The sequence below is a fragment of the Folsomia candida genome, unplaced genomic scaffold, assembly GCF_002217175.1.
Source record: "Folsomia candida strain VU population unplaced genomic scaffold, ASM221717v1 Fcan01_Sc010, whole genome shotgun sequence".
NCBI classification, from domain to species: domain Eukaryota; kingdom Metazoa; phylum Arthropoda; class Collembola; order Entomobryomorpha; family Isotomidae; genus Folsomia; species Folsomia candida.
The window spans coordinates 3,321,811-3,341,704 of record NW_019091202.1 but is presented as its reverse complement, the minus strand read 5'-3'; the positions used below and the strand labels follow the sequence as shown (position 1 = coordinate 3,341,704).

The 19,894-nt window shown below is 36.6% G+C and overlaps 2 protein-coding genes across 2 annotated transcripts; one reads left to right on the top strand and one right to left on the bottom strand.

The window, feature by feature from the left end:
- The first annotated feature begins 13,068 nt into the window (after positions 1-13,068).
- LOC110854445 lies at positions 13,069-16,991 on the top strand. The gene is made up of 5 exons (XM_035855302.1): positions 13,069-13,200; positions 13,283-13,416; positions 13,515-13,590; positions 15,743-16,077; positions 16,512-16,991. Exons 1-5 carry the CDS (start codon positions 13,161-13,163, stop codon positions 16,902-16,904), a joined length of 978 nt encoding a protein of 325 aa, XP_035711195.1. The 5' UTR covers positions 13,069-13,160; the 3' UTR covers positions 16,905-16,991.
- A 101-nt stretch (positions 16,992-17,092) lies between these two features.
- On the bottom strand, positions 17,093-19,283 carry LOC110854531. The gene is made up of 4 exons (XM_022102969.2): positions 19,019-19,283; positions 18,858-18,927; positions 18,055-18,398; positions 17,093-17,580 (listed from the first exon to the last, which is right to left on the bottom strand). The coding sequence occupies exons 1-4, from the start codon at positions 19,124-19,126 to the stop codon at positions 17,116-17,118; spliced, it is 987 nt and encodes a 328-aa protein (XP_021958661.1). The 5' UTR covers positions 19,127-19,283; the 3' UTR covers positions 17,093-17,115.
- Between the last annotated feature and the right edge of the window lie 611 nt (positions 19,284-19,894).

Sequence of the window (19,894 nt, the reverse complement as noted above, 5' to 3'; positions counted from 1 at the left end):
ATAAAACAACTCGCAGCATAATGTCCTTAATCGAGGAAGAACTAGTTGAATGCGGAAAATCTGTATTTTTTGATGAGTATAGAAATGTCCACTTGTGGTTTCATCATCTCAGTTCAACTTATCATTGGTTAAAGTTTTCCGTTGCTCGGATTCCCTACCTTCCAACACCAATTGGATGGCATTTTGCGACCTACGACGGCACAAAGGGATCAAGGGTACAGAAATTGTTTGTTAACCTGCTTGAAACTGGGGTTTACTCCAAGGCTAAGAGTATGGAGAGTGAGATGGAGTTTCAAAGCCGAAAGATGACCTCGTCTAGAAGTATCATTCAGCCCATGATGCGAAATGGACGCCGCCCTCATAAGGAGGAGCGGAGCCAAAGAATGGGGGGCAGTCCAGATACAATATTTATTGTGTGGGGTGTTCTTAATCTTACTCTCGGCTGCCGTGATTTCATTAGAATTTTTAAGCCGCTCCCGTTTTCATTGTGCCAAACTGGCTCCAAGTAAGAAATCCGTAAAGCCAAACCTGAGAAGGCCCCGATAGGGATTGGTAGATTGGTAATCAGGATTGGGGTTAGTCAATACTTAATATATGTAAGCTTAGAAAATAATTCAAATGTTCCTCCTGTCTCCCATATCCAAATCCAATACATTCAAATAAATCTTTTGATTCCCGAAATTTGCCTTATTATATCGAATATTTAATATTTTTAGTAATTTTCTGACCAGTTGTACACATAGATCGGATATTTTGCGTACTCCGTACTCCGGCCAGCCATGCGTACTCCGGCCTCCGCGTACTCCGTACTCCAAAAAAAGTCGCGTACTCCGGCCTCCGGAGGCCGGAGTACGTACTCCAGGACTTGAGTATTCCCATTTATGGGATCAGATATTTTGCGTACTCCGTACTCCACGTACTCCGGCCGCCGGCAAATCTCGCGTACTCCGTACTCGGGCCAGCCACGCGTACTCCGGCCTCCGCGTACTCCGTACTCCGGAAAAATTCGCGTAGTCCGGCCTCCGCGTACTCCAGAAAAATTCGCGTACTCCGGCCTCCGGAGGCCGGAGTACGTACTCCAAGCCCAGAGTACTCCGATTTATGGTTGTACATAGTTCCTCGGCGAAATAAAAATTTAAAAAAGTTGTCACTTTGGTATATCAAAGCAAACATCAAAAATTTCATATCACTTATTTATTTCTAAGAGGTTATCATTCTGAGATGAAATAATACACTTTTTAAATGTAAAATTCATAATTTAAATTTATTCAACCATGCCAAGTTAGCGAAATATAAAAGCGGGATTCATTCCGGTTGAGCTCCAAGGACGCGAAGATATGTAGGTACACTGCCGAGCAAAAGTGATGGGCAAAGATTTTTCATAAACTTCAACTCTCAAATTCTCAAAAAATACGTGGAATTTTGGAATTATTTCTGGTTCATGTTAAAGACAAATTAGTGGACTACAATCTAGGTAATTATTAATATTTAGCAATTATTATTACCTCTAGAGTAAATTAAAAACTGAAATAAGTCGTAAAATTGATGAGCATAAGTGATGGGCAGGAAACGTTTTAGCCAAGCTAAGTTTTGAAACTAATTTTGTAAGTAATGATTTTATCGTTTTACATAAATTATAAGTCTGTAATTGTACTAATTCATGTAAATTTAAAACAATATAGACAATATCAGTCAAGCGAAGGAGGTGCCAAGTGAGGGTTAGGGAGCTCATCATTCAACACCATCAAAATGTAGAAAACCGTTTAAGGACTCAATAGGAATTTGTCAATTTAGCCGTAAACCGTCGGTAATACCTTTAGGCACTACAAAAAGACGGTATCATTCGAAACTAAAAACGCCAGGGATGGCGAACACCCTTTATTTGAAGATTGAAGAAATTAATTGCGGGACAGCACTCACAAATCCGAAGCTGTCAGCCACCAAAATTTTTGTCGAAGCAAAAATTGAGTTTGATGCGGAATCTAGTCGTATTACCATTGCTAGAGTGCTGAAAAAAGGTGGCTAAAAAAATTTCCGAGCAAAAACTAGGCCATACAAACCCATCGTCACTCAGAAGAAACGTCTTGTTTTTGCACGACAGCATGTAACCAAGGATCAGAATTTTTGGAATTCGATTCTTTGGTCGGATTAGTGCAAGTTCAACGTTTTCGGACCATAAAACGTTGAACTTGCATTCATCCGACTAATGAATCAAATTCCAACAATTCTGATCCTTCATTATTTGGTGTCGTGCAAAAACAAGACGCTTCTTCTGATTGACGATGGATTGGTATGGCCTAGTTTTTGCTCGGAAATTTTGTTAGCCACCTTTTTTCAGCACTCTAGCAATGGTAATACGATTAGATTCCTTATCAAACTCAATTTTTGCTTCGACAAAAATTTTGGTGGCTGAAAGCTTCGGATTTGTGAGTGCTGTCCCGACAATTAATTTCTTCAATCTTCAAATAAAGGGTGTTCGCCTTCCCTGGCGTTTTTAGTTTCGAATGATACCGTCTTTTTGTAGTTCCTAGTGGTATTACCGACGATTGACGGCTAAATTCGTAATTTCCTGTTGTGTCCGTGGACCGTTTTCGACATTCTCATAGTGTTGAATGATGAGCTCCCCAATCTCACTTGGTACCTCTTTTCTCTGGAGTCTGGACTGACATTGTATATATGGTTTTAAATTTTCATGAATTAGTACAATTAATGACTTGTAATTATTGTACACGACAAAATCATGACTTAAAAAATTATTTTCAAAACGTAGCTTGGCTAAAACATTTAGTGCCCAACACTTATGCTCATAAATTTTACAACTTATTTCAGTTTTTTATTTACTCCAGAGGTAATAATAATTGCTAAATATTAATAATTACCTAGATTGTAGTCTACTAATTTGTCTTTAACATGAACCAGAAATAATTCCAAAATTCCGCGTATTTGTTGAGAATCTGAGAGTTGAAATTTATGAAAAATCTTTGCCCATCACTTTTGCTCGGCAGTGTACATACATAGTTTTATGTAGGTTAGAACAGGATGGAAACATGATGGACGCACTATTAAGGTAGACCTTAATATGATGTGCGTCACGAACGTCATATTAAGGTCTACCTTAATACTTCTACAAGCAAAAATTTAATTTCTCCATGGTTGTGTAAGCTCATAAAAATAATGGTAATTTCACTTGGCGAAGCTTGTAAGGGGATTCTCTATATATTTTTCAGCAACCCAACTTTTTGGGTTTGATACATATGTAGAATATCTACAAAATAGTTATTTCCAGGACGAATCTACAGAGCGTCGCTTTTTTATCTGATAAAGAATTTGACCTTGAATAACCCCGGAACGGTTTGTCGTAGCGGGTCAAAATTTTGAACAGAGGAGCATGATATCCTCAGATAGTTGTGTGCAAAAATTCAACTCTCTACTTTCAAAAATGTCTCCCCCACAGCCGCCATAAGTCGAGACACTCTTTCAATTTTTTCTAAACTCCGTCTAAAAAATTCGGTCTAAGCAGAAAAATTTTTCTTTTCAAGTATCCGACCCCAAATAAGTCCATTTGACTTATATCGGGGGACTATACAGGTATTTCACTATTCGAAATGATTTTTATCCCCAATCTAGCTTCAAGGACCTTTGCATTATCTTGGGTCAACTTTGCCGTCTGGGAAGACGCTCCGTCATGATTTGAATAAATTTTTTTGCAAAGGCGGGCGCAATTTTTTTCTTGTTTTTCGGTCAGCTGATGCACACGAGGTTTCCGACGAAGTCGTGTTTTCAAAATCTTAATTTCTCTTTTCACTCAACGCTTAGACACCCCAACCTTAAGGGAAACTTCCTTTTGGGTCCTTCGATTGTCTTTGGAAGTCAATAGGTAAATTTTCCTAAGCACGGTCGGAATTAACACTTTTTTTGCCTTCTTGGAGGGGGTGGTGGTTGCCCTTAGCTCAAAATTTCTCGCTTTTCACCTATATTTTTAAATACCTTATTGATTCTAGATTTCGCAAATGTTTTTCCTTCACTTTTAAGATGTTTTGATTTTAGGCTAGACGGGTACTTAAGGACTTGGTTCAGAATCCCCCGTGGTAACACTGTCATTTTTATGTCACTTTTATACAACTTTGCCGCAGCTTTGCATAAGATGGGCTGCGTGTAAAAAATTTGGGTCTGGTGCGTTAATTAGGGGAGCGTCCATTAATCACGTGATCGATTTTTGGAGAATTTTGACCCCCTCCCCCCCTTGGTGACCGTTGGTGATAAATTCGTAACCCCCCACCCCCCTCCGGTCACGTAACAGGAGACCAAATGATGCTAATAAATCATGGTGTCCGGAAAATAATATTATTCCAGGGTTCTTACAATCGTAACTGACATTAAGGCTATTTAATCAAAACGTTTTGATGGGTTTTTGTTTAGTTTTTATATGCTTCACGTCTCACAGGAAAACGCATATGCTTATTGTCTAAAATAATAATGAACCAAAAATATGATCAGAAAATTTGTTCAAACTTATTGTCCATCCAACTTTGCAGGTCCTCAATTATTTCAAGTCTGTCTCCATCCATTGTGTCTGGTTAAATTGCCTCAACCCCATGAATGTGGTCTGAATTTTCGATATCCGACACATCGGATTGTGTGTCAGAATCAGTTTCCGCCAGGATTATTTCTTACGTCCGTGTACTTTCTTGTGTGCAGCTTTCGCAGTTTTAGTCGCCAAGGAAATGTTGCACGTCGGACACACACGTTCTTCAAGATACTGAATCTGTGGTGGACAGTAGGCGTCAAATGGGAGGATCCGGAACTTTGGGCAGGATGGTTCCAATGATGTTAAAATCAATCTAGTTGGCAAATCTTGGAACGAATGCGCATGATCCATAGTGCAGGTCGGTTCACATAAGCGAATTCCATTCTCTGATTTATGAAACAGGAGTGGGGGAGGTAGGAACCTGTTTTTTATGATTAAAGGGTAATTTGATCTCCAATCCTTACAGCAATTCCGATTATCGCATTTCACAATTTGCAGGAAGTAGTGAGATTGCCGCACATGGATGCATTTCCACTCTTCTGAAAGGGGTAAAACTTTGGACCCCTCTTCAGTTCCATCCGCGGGGGAAATGTATTCTGCAAATACATCGTATCCATCAATTTTATTTTCGCTCCACACTTCCGACAAAATTTCGCCAGCTTTTTGAAAGTTCTTCTTCTCCAAGTTAATGTCGTTGGTTCGACATTGGTCATCTAAATGCGTTCCAAAATGATCATGTGGAAGTATTAGTCCCGATAAATCTCTTGAAAGCGACGCCATCCTGCGCTCCACTGGATTAAACGCAGATAGGCCAGCGGCATTTGTTGCTACAATAATGCAGTCGAGATCAAAAAGCTTAAAATTGTGAGCTGCTTGGGTGAGGACTTTGGGGTAGCGTGGATTTTCATCTGGGCCGCCATCGGATAAAATGCATACAATTGGCTTCATTGTATTTGCACCTGGAGATTTGACGAAATTTGCATAATTTTCAAGTTCCATTAATCTTCGAAAATCCTTTCCATGAGATTCAGCGGTACTCTTGTCGTGCTTCCCACTTCGAATTGCGACGTACGTCGGTCCGGAGTAAGTGATCGTCTTCAATTTGTCATCAATTGATAAAGCTGCAAATACCGATGGAATGAGCTTATGTTTGGATGCCACAACCCAATCATGGTCCGGTAGCTTGACTTTGTAGCTTAGATGCATCAAGATTGGGGCTTGTTTATTTGCAGCTGGCAGACCCAGTGGAATTCTCGCCTTGTCATCTTGACTGCAAACAAAAACACAGCCGCTACCAAATAGAGAAGCCAGATCCTTTACATATTTTACAGTAGCTGACGCAAAGTGTCCGTCTGGATTATTTTTTCTTTCATTGTTTTCAGGACGGATAAGTCTAACAGGCACAGTTGTTACGTGGCGTCTTCCTTCGATTGTTGTAGAATTTTTTGGGAACAATCTTAGGTACAGTCCAGATCTTGACAAGTTGTACCCTGGAAATTTAATTATCAATTTAGTTTTTAAGTATCGATAAAGGTAATTTAATTACTATTTTAGGTGACCTTCATTTTTCAATTCATTATGCAAGTCATTAAGTGTCACACAGCTGCGGAGTAATTCTGATCGCCGGCGTGCTTCTGCTGACGCGTGTGGACATATTATGTCAACTATTGTTTTGAGAAGAAGTGGCTGCTCAGCTTCTAGACTAGGTCTACCAATTGGTTTAGGTATTAGAGTTGACAATTCGTCCATTAATTCTGGGTGCTTCTCCATCAAACAGTCGATCTTATTCTTCTTGCCATCTCGGGATTTTTGAGAGGATTGAGCATGTCGTTTAAGCTGATCCAATTTTTCCTGCTGGTTGACTGTGATTACCTTCAGAGACTTCAGTGTATCCAGTTGATCCGATGTTGCCAGGCCTGTGTTCTTTATCTGCTGAAGTGCAACTATCTTCGCAGAATTACTTGTAATTATTTCTAATATTTTTTCTTGAGTTGGGGCTACCCGATGTTGTCCAGTTTGTACATCCGCGTCCTCAGGAACGGGATTATTGTCGATTACTGGCTGACTTGTAGCATGAGAAATTGTGTTACATTCGTTCTCTAAATCATGAAAGTTGAAATATACTAAAATCATTATAACACTATTTATAGCAAAAACAGGGATCAGGTTTATACTTCACCGTTTGTAGCTTGGGTCATAGTTCAAATATAACATTGGCACACGTATGTACAAGTAAGTGAAGTATAAACGGAACGTTAGGTTTCTAATTTCAATTTTTTACGCGTGTTTTATTTAAAATACCTAATAAGTTAGAGCTCGCTTCATCAACTTTTTTAATTGGAAGATTTGCCAGCGCTGAAGTTATGGTGGGCTGTTTCCTGAGAGATCTTTCTTTCAACTTTAGGATGGTTTTTTCAACTTCAGCAGGATTGGTTTTGTTTTCCTTCCAATACGCGTTGACCTCTGACTGAACTTTTGCTCCTGAAACAATTTTACAATTTTTTTAGTAAGTGCTGAGCGTATGATTATTAATTTGTCACGAACCTGACGAAAGTGGATTTGCCAACTTCCAGGCATTGTGGAGTCTAGGATAAAGGCCTGACATGGTAATTGACAGGAAGATGGAGTTTTAAATAGTCGAATAAAATCCACTATAAATTTCGGATTTTTTGTAAATGAACACTACTAAACTGCAATTTCAGATGAGCGCCGTGCAACACTCAACGTGTAAAGTGAGAAAAATGTGCACCCTAAATAAATGTGTACCCTAAATAAGCCTGAGTAAGACTTTCACTATCGCTATTGCTACGATCATTTTAGTCAAATTTGTCAAATATATTTGCTCGAATTCGTCGTTCGTGAGTATTTATGATTTGAAGTATGTACACAACAAAAATTTTACTAGATTTATTTTGGATAACTGGGCATGCGAAAAAACATCATTTCGCCAGTTTCATGGGTTGGGGAATGTTACAAAATAAATAAAAAACGTTGAAAAATCGGCCGAGTTCGAAAAGTGACAATACACGCCGAGTCGGCAAAGAACTCGGTTCATCTTACATAGTGTAAATGCATAATACGCAAACGGATTAGAAAATCTCCAGTAGTGAGACCTCAGGGGAGGATTCACAACTGTTTGTAAAGTATTGTCAAAGCCATACATGAGGTTGAAAATTTTAGTAAGATGATTTTAGTATTCCCTATGATACAATTTGGTAGAAAAGAGCCAGATTGAGCAATGCTGTTGCAGTTACCATCAACTTTTATGAATTTAATTTGAAATTTGGGATACAAGTATATGCAAATCAGACATTAGAATTTTAAGTCCAACACAAGTGTCTCTAAATATATGCAATATAAAAAAATATGCCCTATGACGAATTTATGTATGTAAGATGAAATAGGTTAACGATTGAGTAAATATGATCAAATTTATGTACCATACGTGATATGCCAAGAGAGTTTATGCATATCTCCCAGGTATCGACAAATAAAAATTTTATAAAAACTAAACGTTATGTCACGTGACATCTGGGTATCACCCCCCCCCCCCCCCATGGTGATAATTGGTGACAAATTTCAGACCCCTTCCCCCCCTTTGGTCGATCACGTGATTTATGGACGTTCCCTAGCAAAACTATTCAATAAATTTATAACATGAAGCTATTAGCCCCAAACCGCACATGTTTCTGGAGGTGCACAACATAGCAACATATAATCTGTAGTGGATTTTTGAATTTAGATCAAGAGTCCTGACTAACCTTATGTATGTATGTGGAATATTTTAATTTTTAAATGAAGCCAAGACCTCAATCTAGACGAGGAGATCATTTTGATAATTTGTGAATTTGATAGAAGGGGTATATAGCGCTTTGTTTATTGGCGACACTGGTTTTGCCTTAGATTTTGTATGTTAAATAACCCCGTGGACTTTCATAAATTATCTAAAATAGTTGGTGCACTAAACAACATATTTATCCAGCTTCTGGCAAAAACTGAAACTAATTTTGCTCGCTAGTTTTTTCACAAACGTTGATCTTAACAAAAATGAACACTCCCTGGGAAAACCAAGATTACACGAGACGGGTGTGGTTTGGGGTCAATAACTTTTCTTTATAAATTTTCCGAATAGTTTTAGCAGTTAATAAACCAGAGTCAAAAATTTTACATATAACTCATCCTATGCAAACCTGGGACAAAGTTACACAAAAATGACCTAGTGTTACCACGGGGGATTCTGAACCAAGTCCTTAAGTTTGCAACGAGTTTTTATGACTGCCTCACCTTCTGGGAGCTGTTGGGGAGGCATTTTTGAAAGTAGAGAGTTGAAATTTTTCACACATCTATCTGAGGATAACATGATCCTCTGTTCAAAATTTTGACCCGCTACGACAAACCGTTCCTGAGTTATTCAAGGTCAAATTCTTTATCAGATAAAAAAGCGACGCTCTGTAATTATGCGAAGTAATTAGGACATACTTAAGCCCAAATCGATAAAACTAGCTAAGCAACCATCGTACGACGCAAATTGGAAGGTGAATCCAGTAGAAAAATATATCTAGCATTGAGCCAGCCAAGGATAAGAACCCTTTCTCTTCAAATATATGTACTAAAAATTAGAACCTATAAACTTAATACTTATACAATCGTTCTAAAACTAATTCATTCAATGCTAAATGTTTTCAAAGCATAAAAGTGGAAATATTTCGTGATTTTTATCAATACAGAATCACAGTTCCAGTAGGTCGCAAATACTAATAAAAACAGCAGGAATGCTATATATTTCCTTGGAATTCAAAGCACGAAACAATTGGACCATATGTACAACTGAAATTAATTCTTGAAGAAAAATAACTTTATCTTCAGATAATTTTGAGTATTTTAACGGAAGGTTAAAATGTTTATTAACCATTGTCTCATCCTGCTTTCCGCTTTGTTATCAGTGCTCGGCATGAAAAACCTCCCGCCCATAAACTTTGAACATTTTGGCAACTGTGTAATCAAATTCTTAACATTGAGCGATTCCTTTGAGTATATCGACCTAGCAGAGAATCTAATCCATGCAAACGGTCCTATCAATCTAATCTACACGATCAGTAGCCGACCAAAACTTTCCGATTATGTGACCGAGATCGAGAAAATGGTACAGGACTTTAAATTCAATGAGGTTTGCACCATCACAATTTTTGTAAAGTTTGACATCGAAAATAATGCATTCGGCACAGATTATTCATACCGGAGACGGGACACCCATAGAAGTAGGTTACATTCCGTCTTCATCTTAATATGTGAACAGATTTCGTCCCGTACATTGCACTTAAGTTACGGACCAGAATTTCTTGTGCCGTTCAGAATCTTTTATGTCGAAATCAAAACAAATCTCCATCTATCCAACTCAATTCTTCACTCAGATATTGAATGGTTTTTCTTCTGTGTCTTTTGTAAAGATAATTTTGTTCCGGTAAGCTATACTCCGGACATAAAGAAAATAACAGTAGAAACATTCCATGTGCACCAATTTAGAAACGATATTTCCATCGCTGCAACGATTCGATACCAATTTAAGCCAGGTGGAATTTGCGGGAAAGGGGAGTACTATATTGCACTCCTCAGGAAAACCTGTTCCATTGAAGAAAGAAAATATTTAACGATGGGTAATATTTTGAACATTACGTTCGTTCTACCTCCACGTTCAGGGTGGCATACACATAAGTGGGGCTATTTTAACCAAGGTCTACAGTACGGTATCTACTATTATGATGATATAAATACGCTGCATTCGTTCCGGTATGAGGGGCATTTCGCGATATACTGTAACTTTAATGTGTGGTCTGAAAACTCTGAATTGTCCGCGTGGGTGTCACCTTTTGATCCAGAAGTGTGGCTCGGTTGCGCCGGAGTCCTGGTGATCCTGGTTATCCTAAGGGTTTTAATGGGTTTATGTAAACGTGAGAAAAATTTTAATTTAATTAAAAATGTGAAAGAGGTAGTGTTCGTAATTTGCGCGATGTTTGTCAGACAATCTTCAAGTACTAAATATCTCTCAATGTGGATCTTTGTGTCCTTGCTTTACACAAGTTTTATGCTACTGGCCCAATATGAATTATTCTTAACAGCAAATCTAGTTATTCCACCGCCATATGAGAAATGTCGTACTTTGAGCGAGTTTTTTGCTAATGATTATACTCTCGTTTACTCGTCGGAGGAGGCCAATCAAACAACTTCAACCCGGACCAAAATACAGAATGAATATGAGCGGCAAAAATTTGGAACCTTCCCTCAGGATAAAACCATTGTTATTGGGTACGAACTAATATATTACTGGATTATTATTAACGCACCCAGGAAAATACTGAAAAGTACCCAGTAAAGTATTTAAAATCAATAATACTGAATGTTGCCCAGCCAAATTATTTTATGCACCCAATATAAAACCAAAAATGCCCAATAATATCGTGACACATAAAAGTAATAACGACTTTGGTATTAAACATGAATTAGCCATTTATTCCTCCACATTATTCAAAAATAAATTCGAATTACATAGTAATCAATGCCTCCGTAGCATTGGTAGGGCGTCCAGGCCCACGTCGAGTCCCTATTGGAATCGTCTTGGCTTCTGGGCAGACTTCGTATAGTTTGTTCATAATCGCGATACCAATTAAGTCCTTATAATAATTTATGGGTCTCCCCTTATATACATAAATTTGTAAGAAAATTGGACACAAACATTGTATAAGATATTATTGGGCATTTTAGGTTTTATATTGGGGTCATAAATGAATTTGTTTGGGTGAAGTTCAATATTATGGGTTTTAACCATTTTCCTGGGTACTTTTCAGTATTTTCTAGGGTGCGTTAATTGGAACCCTATATTACTGGTGATCTTATGTCATTGCACTACACATATTTTGGCATTTCACGCTTTATGCAATTTATTGAGAGGTCTCAATTCAAATTTATCACTATGTGGAGCTTATTGTAGCGTGTTGCCAAATTTAAACACGGGGGTCTCATAAGCCTAGCCTCCTAGATATGTAGTTGCTAACCTAATTTAGTGCTTATTTAGCTCCTTAGCTAGTAAATAACAAAATGTTATTTGTAATATATAAGCTTGATTTATTTACTAGACACAACTGGAACAATCTGACTGCCTATGTTACGAAACGAAGTCCAAGAAATGTCATCCTAACCTACAATAAAGCCTATTCACTAAAGCCTCTACTTTACATACAAAACAAGCTTTTGAACGGACGGTATGAGTGTTTTGTGATTTATGAGATTGCATTAAACGATGGCAGGTTCAGCGTTGCGAACAATATACTGAGAGATGAGATTGGACGGAGTGTCAAGGCTCTTGAGATGGGAGGATTCCAAAAACTGTGGCAGCGGCAAATAAATCAGTTAATTATGTTGAAAGCTAGCAACTGGTCAACGTTAAAGGTGGCGTCCTCGTACATTACGACGAACACGTTGTCACCTTTCTTCAATATTGTGGGAATAACAATAGTTCTGCTTTGGGTTATACTTATAGCTGAACTTATGTCAGATCAAGCGGTGCGAGACAGGGTAAGGTATCTTGTCACGTTGGTTAGAATTTCAGTCCGTGTAAGATTTGCCAAGTTGTGCAGACACTTTAAAAATAAGAAGTCCAAGGGTAAGATGAGACGGGGAAAATAGGCATCAAATATGTACATATTTGTGTACGTAAACCTGACTTATGATTACATCAATGATAATCAGTATATACTTGAAGATTAGTATTTTCCAATGATCCAGTTGGTCCTAGGGATCAGTATTAATTTTTAGTATTTATCATACATGTTTTGTATACAGTATCCCATTTAATTGTGGATGCAGTGCATGCATGTATGATATAAATAAATCACAAATTCTTAATAATGGGTTAATATTTCAAATTGATTTTTACACCAATTATCAACAATATTTCATGCTACAATCGTGCAAGATTTTAAATGAATTGGTGTAAAACTGATGAAATTATAGATATTTAAATGTCAAAAAGTTGAAAATTGCACGCCACAAAATTGTAGATGAAGCCGAGTTTAATTATGATAACGACCCAGTCTTTCAATATAGATACAAATTTCGTTCGGGATTGGTTATTTGCATAAGATCAGTTGTTCGAGTTGCCCATGATCTAATCCCCAATCTAATCCGAAAGTTTTGGTGACTAATCCCCAATCCGTAATCCGAGCAAAAAATCAACTAATCTCTCAGCTCTGGTTTTTGAGTAGAAATTGGGACCATTGTTGTTCTTCAAAAACCTGCCCAACTCATTCCCATTTACTGTAAATTGAATCACCCAGATAAGTCGGCTTACCGAGCATAGGTACTTATTTAGATATGTAGATAAATCCTTTGACGGATCGCATACGGATCGACCAAATATAAATGTATACACTTTTACGACTCATTTTCTACACAATGCTTATTTGTCTGGTGCAATCTTTTTCATTCAAGATAACCAGACTTGGCCAACGTATGCATATTCAGATTCAATTAACCACGTGGAGCACAGTATTACTTATTCAAATGAATCATTACAATATTGCCTTATTTCTCTCGCCACGTTTTCATACATAAATAACACGAATTACTTCATAACACCATGTGCAAAGTCATTGCCAATTTAATTTCATTACTAACTGGTAACCACCTATAATTTAAAAAACAGAGTTTTAATTTCGCAAAAATTATTTGCACTAGAAACTTATTAGTTTTGTTCTTTAGTTTTAGTTTTTGTCATAGCCGCGGTAATCATAGCAATAATTTTTGCGCCAAAAGACGTTCCACCACCATATCTGGCAAACGTTAAACCAGCTGCGCTTGTGGAAAAATTCGTCTGCAAATCAACCGGATTTGAGGTTAAATTTACATTATCCAATGTTAACTTGAGAATGGGTTGTCAAAATGTAATTCCAGTAATTCTGGCACCATAAATTGATTATGTAATTTGAAACAGAAAAAAATTGAAGACATATTAACGAAAATGAGTGAAGACTACAAAGAAAAAAATGTGATTGTTTTTGGAGAAACTGGTAAATAACTTGACATGATTTATAAATATGCGAAACGGGATTTCTGGGTCGTTTATTTAATGAAGTTACAGTATGTAACTTATTTAATGCTACGATTTTTAATTTCAAATTCAACTTCAATTTTCCCAAGAACAGGTAGATATTTCAAAATTGTTTTCATACAAATTATTCACCATATATTGGACTACATTGAGGCAAATTTTCAGAGGAATGGAGATAGAACGGTTGAATCCACAAATATTTTAATGTCAAAATATTGCGAATTGCACGTTACATAATTAATGCTACGATACACAACCCGTGCAAATTTGCCGTTTTTCCTAAATAAGGAGCAGAATTTCGAATGGATAAACAATTCTGTAGTATTTCTACTACAAATGAAAATAATCTGCCGAATTATAATAAATAAATAACAAAGGACACCGTTCTCAGTATCAAAGTATTGGAAAAGTGACCTGTCTCCATTAATAACGTCTAAATTTAAGGAAACTTTGGAAACAATTTAAAATACACACCGAATCTATTCCAAGACTCGCGGAGGAAAGGAAAACCACAGGAGCTATAACGAATTGTCATCGTCAGGGTCGAAAACCCAGTAAAACACCACACGCGGACGCGACGATTGTAAAAACAGTGACAATAATGCTTGTCTGTCCGCACCAGAAATTGCGAAAGATGTTCAAAGTGACCGCTTTACTGCTCTACACCTATGAATGAATAGACGGTGGCTGATATTCGCAAGAATATCCGGGGAAATTCCAAATTCTACACCATGCATCTTATGGAGCAACCACAAGAAACACTTGGGGTGGGCAATGCAAAGCGAAGATGATCCCATGTTTACCGGAAAAAATTTCTGTTCCCAGATTAGACCATAATTCAACTTTTTAGCTCAGATGGAACGGTAAGAGTGTCTAAGGAGCCCAAAGAAGTTTCAAGGAATTAATTTCTGAGACAAATTATCGAACATAGCAGAGATAAGGAAATCTAAGCTGTGTGAACCGCTAAACCCTGGTGTGAAACTTTCGAAATCTTGCAGGGAGGTAAGGTTTTTGGGCAGTATATGTTGCCACAGGGTGGTAGCACTGACGTGCGTCGATGGGATCATGACCAAAGAGGTTTACCTTGCTTTGTTAGAAATAAGTCTTGGCCAATTCACAACAAAGAAAGACTTTGGTCAGAGATTTATTTTCAACAATTGCCGGATATTTGACAAATATTACAAACATCATCTTAAATGCCTCAAGGATAATAATACAAAGGTTTTGGACTGGACACTAAAATTTCTTGACTTCAACTCGATCGAGCATAACCCAAAAACCCTGCGGCGTTTGGTGACAACACCAAAACCGATAAGCACGGCTCCCCGACACACCTTGATAACAGAAAATAAATAAACATCGACCATACCATAACCGAAAGGTTGGTGGATTAGATGCCCAAACGATTTCAATCAGTTATTGGGGTCTAACGATATATTGAACCGCTCCTACCCCCGTAGCATTAATTATGTAACGTGCAATTTGCAATATTTTGACATTAAAATATTGGTGGATTCAACAGTTTCATCTTCATTCCTCTTAAAATTGGCCTCAATGTAGTCCAATATATGGTGAACAATTGGTATGAAAACAATTTTGAAATATCTACCTGTTCTTGGGAAAATTGAAGTTGAATTTGAAATTAAAAATCGTAGCATTAAATAAGTTACATACTGTATATCATAAAATCAAGCCAAAAATTATGTGACACTTATCTTTCGGTTGAATTGCCCTTGAAGGAAAATATTTATGGGCAAAGTTTCCAAGTCCACTATGGTTTCGACCCATCGAGGAAAAAGGGAAAAAAATGAAATCAAAAGTTGAACTTTGCCGCTAATATTGTTCTTCTAAGAGGTCATTCAATGGAAAGATAGGTGTCACGTGATTCGGAATTTTTGGCTTGATTTTTATATTTCCTGTATAACTCGCTACAAAATCCTGGTGTAGCTTTAAAAAAGGTTCCATTGTTAGTACAGTTTACTTAAGGTTAATATAAAATGGACAGCGCATTCAAGTACTTTTCGAAACATTACTTTTCGACCAACATTATTTTTAGGAGTGCTTATGGAAGTAAAAATGAACTCAATCTAAACCAAATTGTATATTCGCAGGGGTTGGAAAAAGTTCCTTAATCAACATGATCATGAACGCGAACGTCGCCCAGGTATCCGATCGAGCTGTCGGTGTAACATTTGAATACCAGAAATATTCCTTTCTGAATTTGAATATCTACGATACAATCGGTCTGGGTGAACCAGATGGCGGCACGGTCAACAAAAAGAAAGCCATATCAGAGCTTCTCAAGTTGATGACAAAGCTAAAAAAGAGTAGCGGGATCAATCTTATAATTCTGGTCATGAAAAAGGGGAGAATAAACGACATACTCAAATCCAATTATAAATTGATTGTGGAAATTATGACAGACTTTAAAGTTCCCGTCGTTTTGGTAAGTTTTAAAAGAACGTATTACAGTCTGTATATTCAGCACATTTTTTACCCTGCGGTTAACGAAGCGTGAAAGCTATTCTGAAATGTACAAAAAAAATCATTTTAAAGTTTTTGAAACGTTGTTTTGAATTACTCAATATGATTTTGAGTAAAAAATTTGGTTTTTGAAAGCAGATGAAATTTACGGAAATAAAAATAAATAGCTTAATAATTAAAGCAACAACGTTTTAACAAATCCATACTTACACTCGGATTGTAGAAAACCAAAAAAATATGGCTTTGCTTTTGTATTTGTCCACCAACTAGACCAGTAATCTTTGTGTTCACGATTTATAATTAGTTCGGCTAAAATCGAGGAAAACCATTTAATTGTGAGTGCTAGATTTTAAGAAAAAAAATTCTTAAATGATAATAAACTCATTTTTTGCACAGGTTGTTACTCACGCAAAGGATGAGAAAGTCAGGAATAAATGGATCCAAAATAACCAACAATATTTCCGTGCAAATAATCTTATCTTTGTCGCTGAAACTACGGTTTGTGGGACGCCAATACACGGCTTATCAGACGAAATGCAATGCTACTTTAAAAATTGTTTGCTTGAGTCACGGTTCGACGTGTTGCGACTTATCCAGGATAAGTCGTTAAAACAACCGTACCGAATTCCAGAATTGAATTTTTTGAAACTAATTTGCGCCATGTTTAACTTTGTGTTGGACTATTTTGGATTTCCTATCCCGTTATGGACAGAGCTATCAGATTTCCTACAAGAGCACGGTTTTGATCCGCTTGAAGCTATTAGACGGGTTAATGCAATGTTTCATTAATTAATTAATCACTCCAATTTGTACGATAATATGTATGTACGCAATCATTTAATTAAATTTGTACATGGTATTTGTTGAAAGTGATGGATCTTGATTTATTCCAAAGTGGTATGTTAATTTGAGGAAGTGCTTCGAGGTCACGAGGTCACGAAAATGCGTAAATATCATTTATATAGGTACAAAACAAATTGTAATACGTAAATATGCTAATTTATTGAACAAAATTCCCACCGATTAGTCTCATAAATTCATAAAAAAGATAAAAAATCTGCTTTGCCGTAGAGGCTCCAATTTGTATAAAATTTCTACCTAAATCCACTCCACAAATTTCTCTAATAAATTGCTTAATCTTGTATGGACTCCCATCATACTCTAGATTAGAGTATAACCAATTAATCCTGTCACAAAGGAAGGTATTAGCGTCTGATTCAGTTTTATGCGTCAGGATCCACGCCTCCAGACGTAAATTCTTCTCTACAATTTGTAACAATTTTATTTTCGACGCTGTGTACATTTCTGTCATTCGATCCACAAATAATGGATGAATATCGTCGTCTGCGGGAACGGCACAAATTATGGCATGGTCGTTAAACTGAAGGTTCTGTTGAGTGAATGCATTCTGATTTTGTTCCCACCAGAGGGCAGCATCATGAGATTTATCCGCACCAGTTAAAACCTAGTAAAATACGAAACTTGTAAAATTCATGGCATTAAGTCGAGTTCAGGGTGCCACCCGCGTAGGCATTATAATGCTGTACATATTTTTCCGTAATGATTAAGGTGAGGTTTTGTCGTATTAGAGAAACAAGTAACAAAAACGCGACCATCAAACAGACGTGACGTCGTTATTAAAAGATGAACTTTCATGTAAACAAAATCTTATATTTAAGTAATAAAAATTTTCATTTTTTTTAATTGACAACGTCACGTGTATTTGGTAGCCGAATTTTATTACCTATTTCCCCTTGGTGACAAACTATCTCTTTAATCATTACCCAAAAATAGCACTCTGTGGGTGATAATTTGTCTTCAAATTATTTAGAGTGAACATCAGAACAAATTAGAGAAAAAACACGCTTGCAAAATCAAGAAAATGCGTTATGCCCAAACAACGATTGTTAATAAGTCCAAATATTACGCAAAAATATACCAAAATCACAGGAACACTCTTCCCCATCAGTTGCTCCACGAAGAGTTGATAATTTTTCACAAAATTATCCGTAATCCGTTCCAAACTCATCACACAAATGATTAAATGAATCCCGTCCCCGTTCTCCAAAAGTGTCACAATTTCCTTCAAATTTCTCATGGCTTCTTTCATCTCGTCCTCATTAAACCGTTTCCCACTCATTCCAAGCATCTCGTAAAATGTGTACAACTCTGACTCGTGCTTCGAATAAGAGAGGATTTCTGACGATTGGAAAATTTCAGGATTTGGAACAGGTATGATATTTTCGCCAATTATCATATTTGCCACGGCACTTTTACCCACACCTGTAATTATTCAGTTACGTAATAATAATTTAACGTAGGAGTCGATGACTCATCATCAAGGTCGTCAAAATTCCTACATTTTTAATTATTTCCCCGTTCTTGGAATTGATTATAAAATTTTGAACCACTAACCAACTTGTAGCCAAGAAGTCGATTAGTGGAATGGCGCTGAGTATTTTTAATTAAGATAATCTAATTTTAATAAGTTAAGATTTTTTTTAGGTTTCTTAAACTTGATATATTCTGCTTCAAAAACTGCCAAAATCTTGAGCCAATATTAAAAAAAATTGGCAATGACCTGTTCCGCAAATCATTCGCTCATAATTTTTAAATAAATTCCCAGAGAAGAGAAATCATTAAAAGTACGATTATTTTGACCATTTATGCGATGAGTCATCGAGGAGTTATACGTTAATTGCTTTTTTAATCATTAATAAAATGTTCAAATAAAACCCAAACCATTTTCTCCGAGTAGAACGATGTTCTTTGTGTGTGCTCCACTCCGCCCAATATCAGGATTGCTACGTTTCTATTATCATGTACATTTACATATATCGAATTATTTCCAGATATGGTAAAATAATAATAAAAAACTAAATACAATAAACACATGTACTTACGCTTCTTGGAACAGGGTCACTAGTTTTCTCATTCCGTAGAAAAAAAGGAGGATAAATGCTCACATATAATGATAAAATTGAAACTAATATAACATGATATATGTCCATGGTCACGAAATATTAGATGTTTTAAAAGATAATATTTTTATAAAAATGGTAAACTGAGGAGAGTTAAATAGTTGTCAGATAAATAGTTCAAAAAACGCAACGTATTCAGGTCAAATTTCTTCGTCGTTGGGAATAAATACATACATATTTATGTTTGAGGAGATGAAGCAGTAACATGTAAAAATATCTAATCTTGTTTAAACAAGCTGGATTCGTCAATTGTGCCCCGCAATATTTACTCATGAGTATATCTACACATAAACCTTAGTTCCCGACGTTTGAATGTACACTCTTAAAAATAATGCTACCCTTTTGAAAAGTAAATGAAATCTGAATTCTAAATTAAGTAAACTATACCAAATCCAGAGTAAGGTTTGTCTCTTTACTAAGTTAACCCTTGAATTTATTTAGTAAAGTAGTTTACTTCGTATAAAAATCAGTGTGTACGTATTTAATTTCCAAAGGGTAACATTATTTTTAAGAGTGTATATAATCATGCTTCTTGTAGTTTTAAGTCGGCTTTGGAACCGTTGTCGGTCTCCAAAAACCTATCCGAGGGAACATTCGTATATTACGCCAAGATTGAAAAAACTGTTTTTAGACTGTCCACTCACCCATTCCGAATTCTACTCACAGTAAAAAATTTTAAGTCCGTGCAGAGTAAAATATAATATTGTGTGGACTTGAAAGTGATTCCACGCTGTGCAGAGTAAACCGAGCGAATTTGCCAAAGGGTAACCGACTTTACCCTGAACGAGTTGGTGGCTA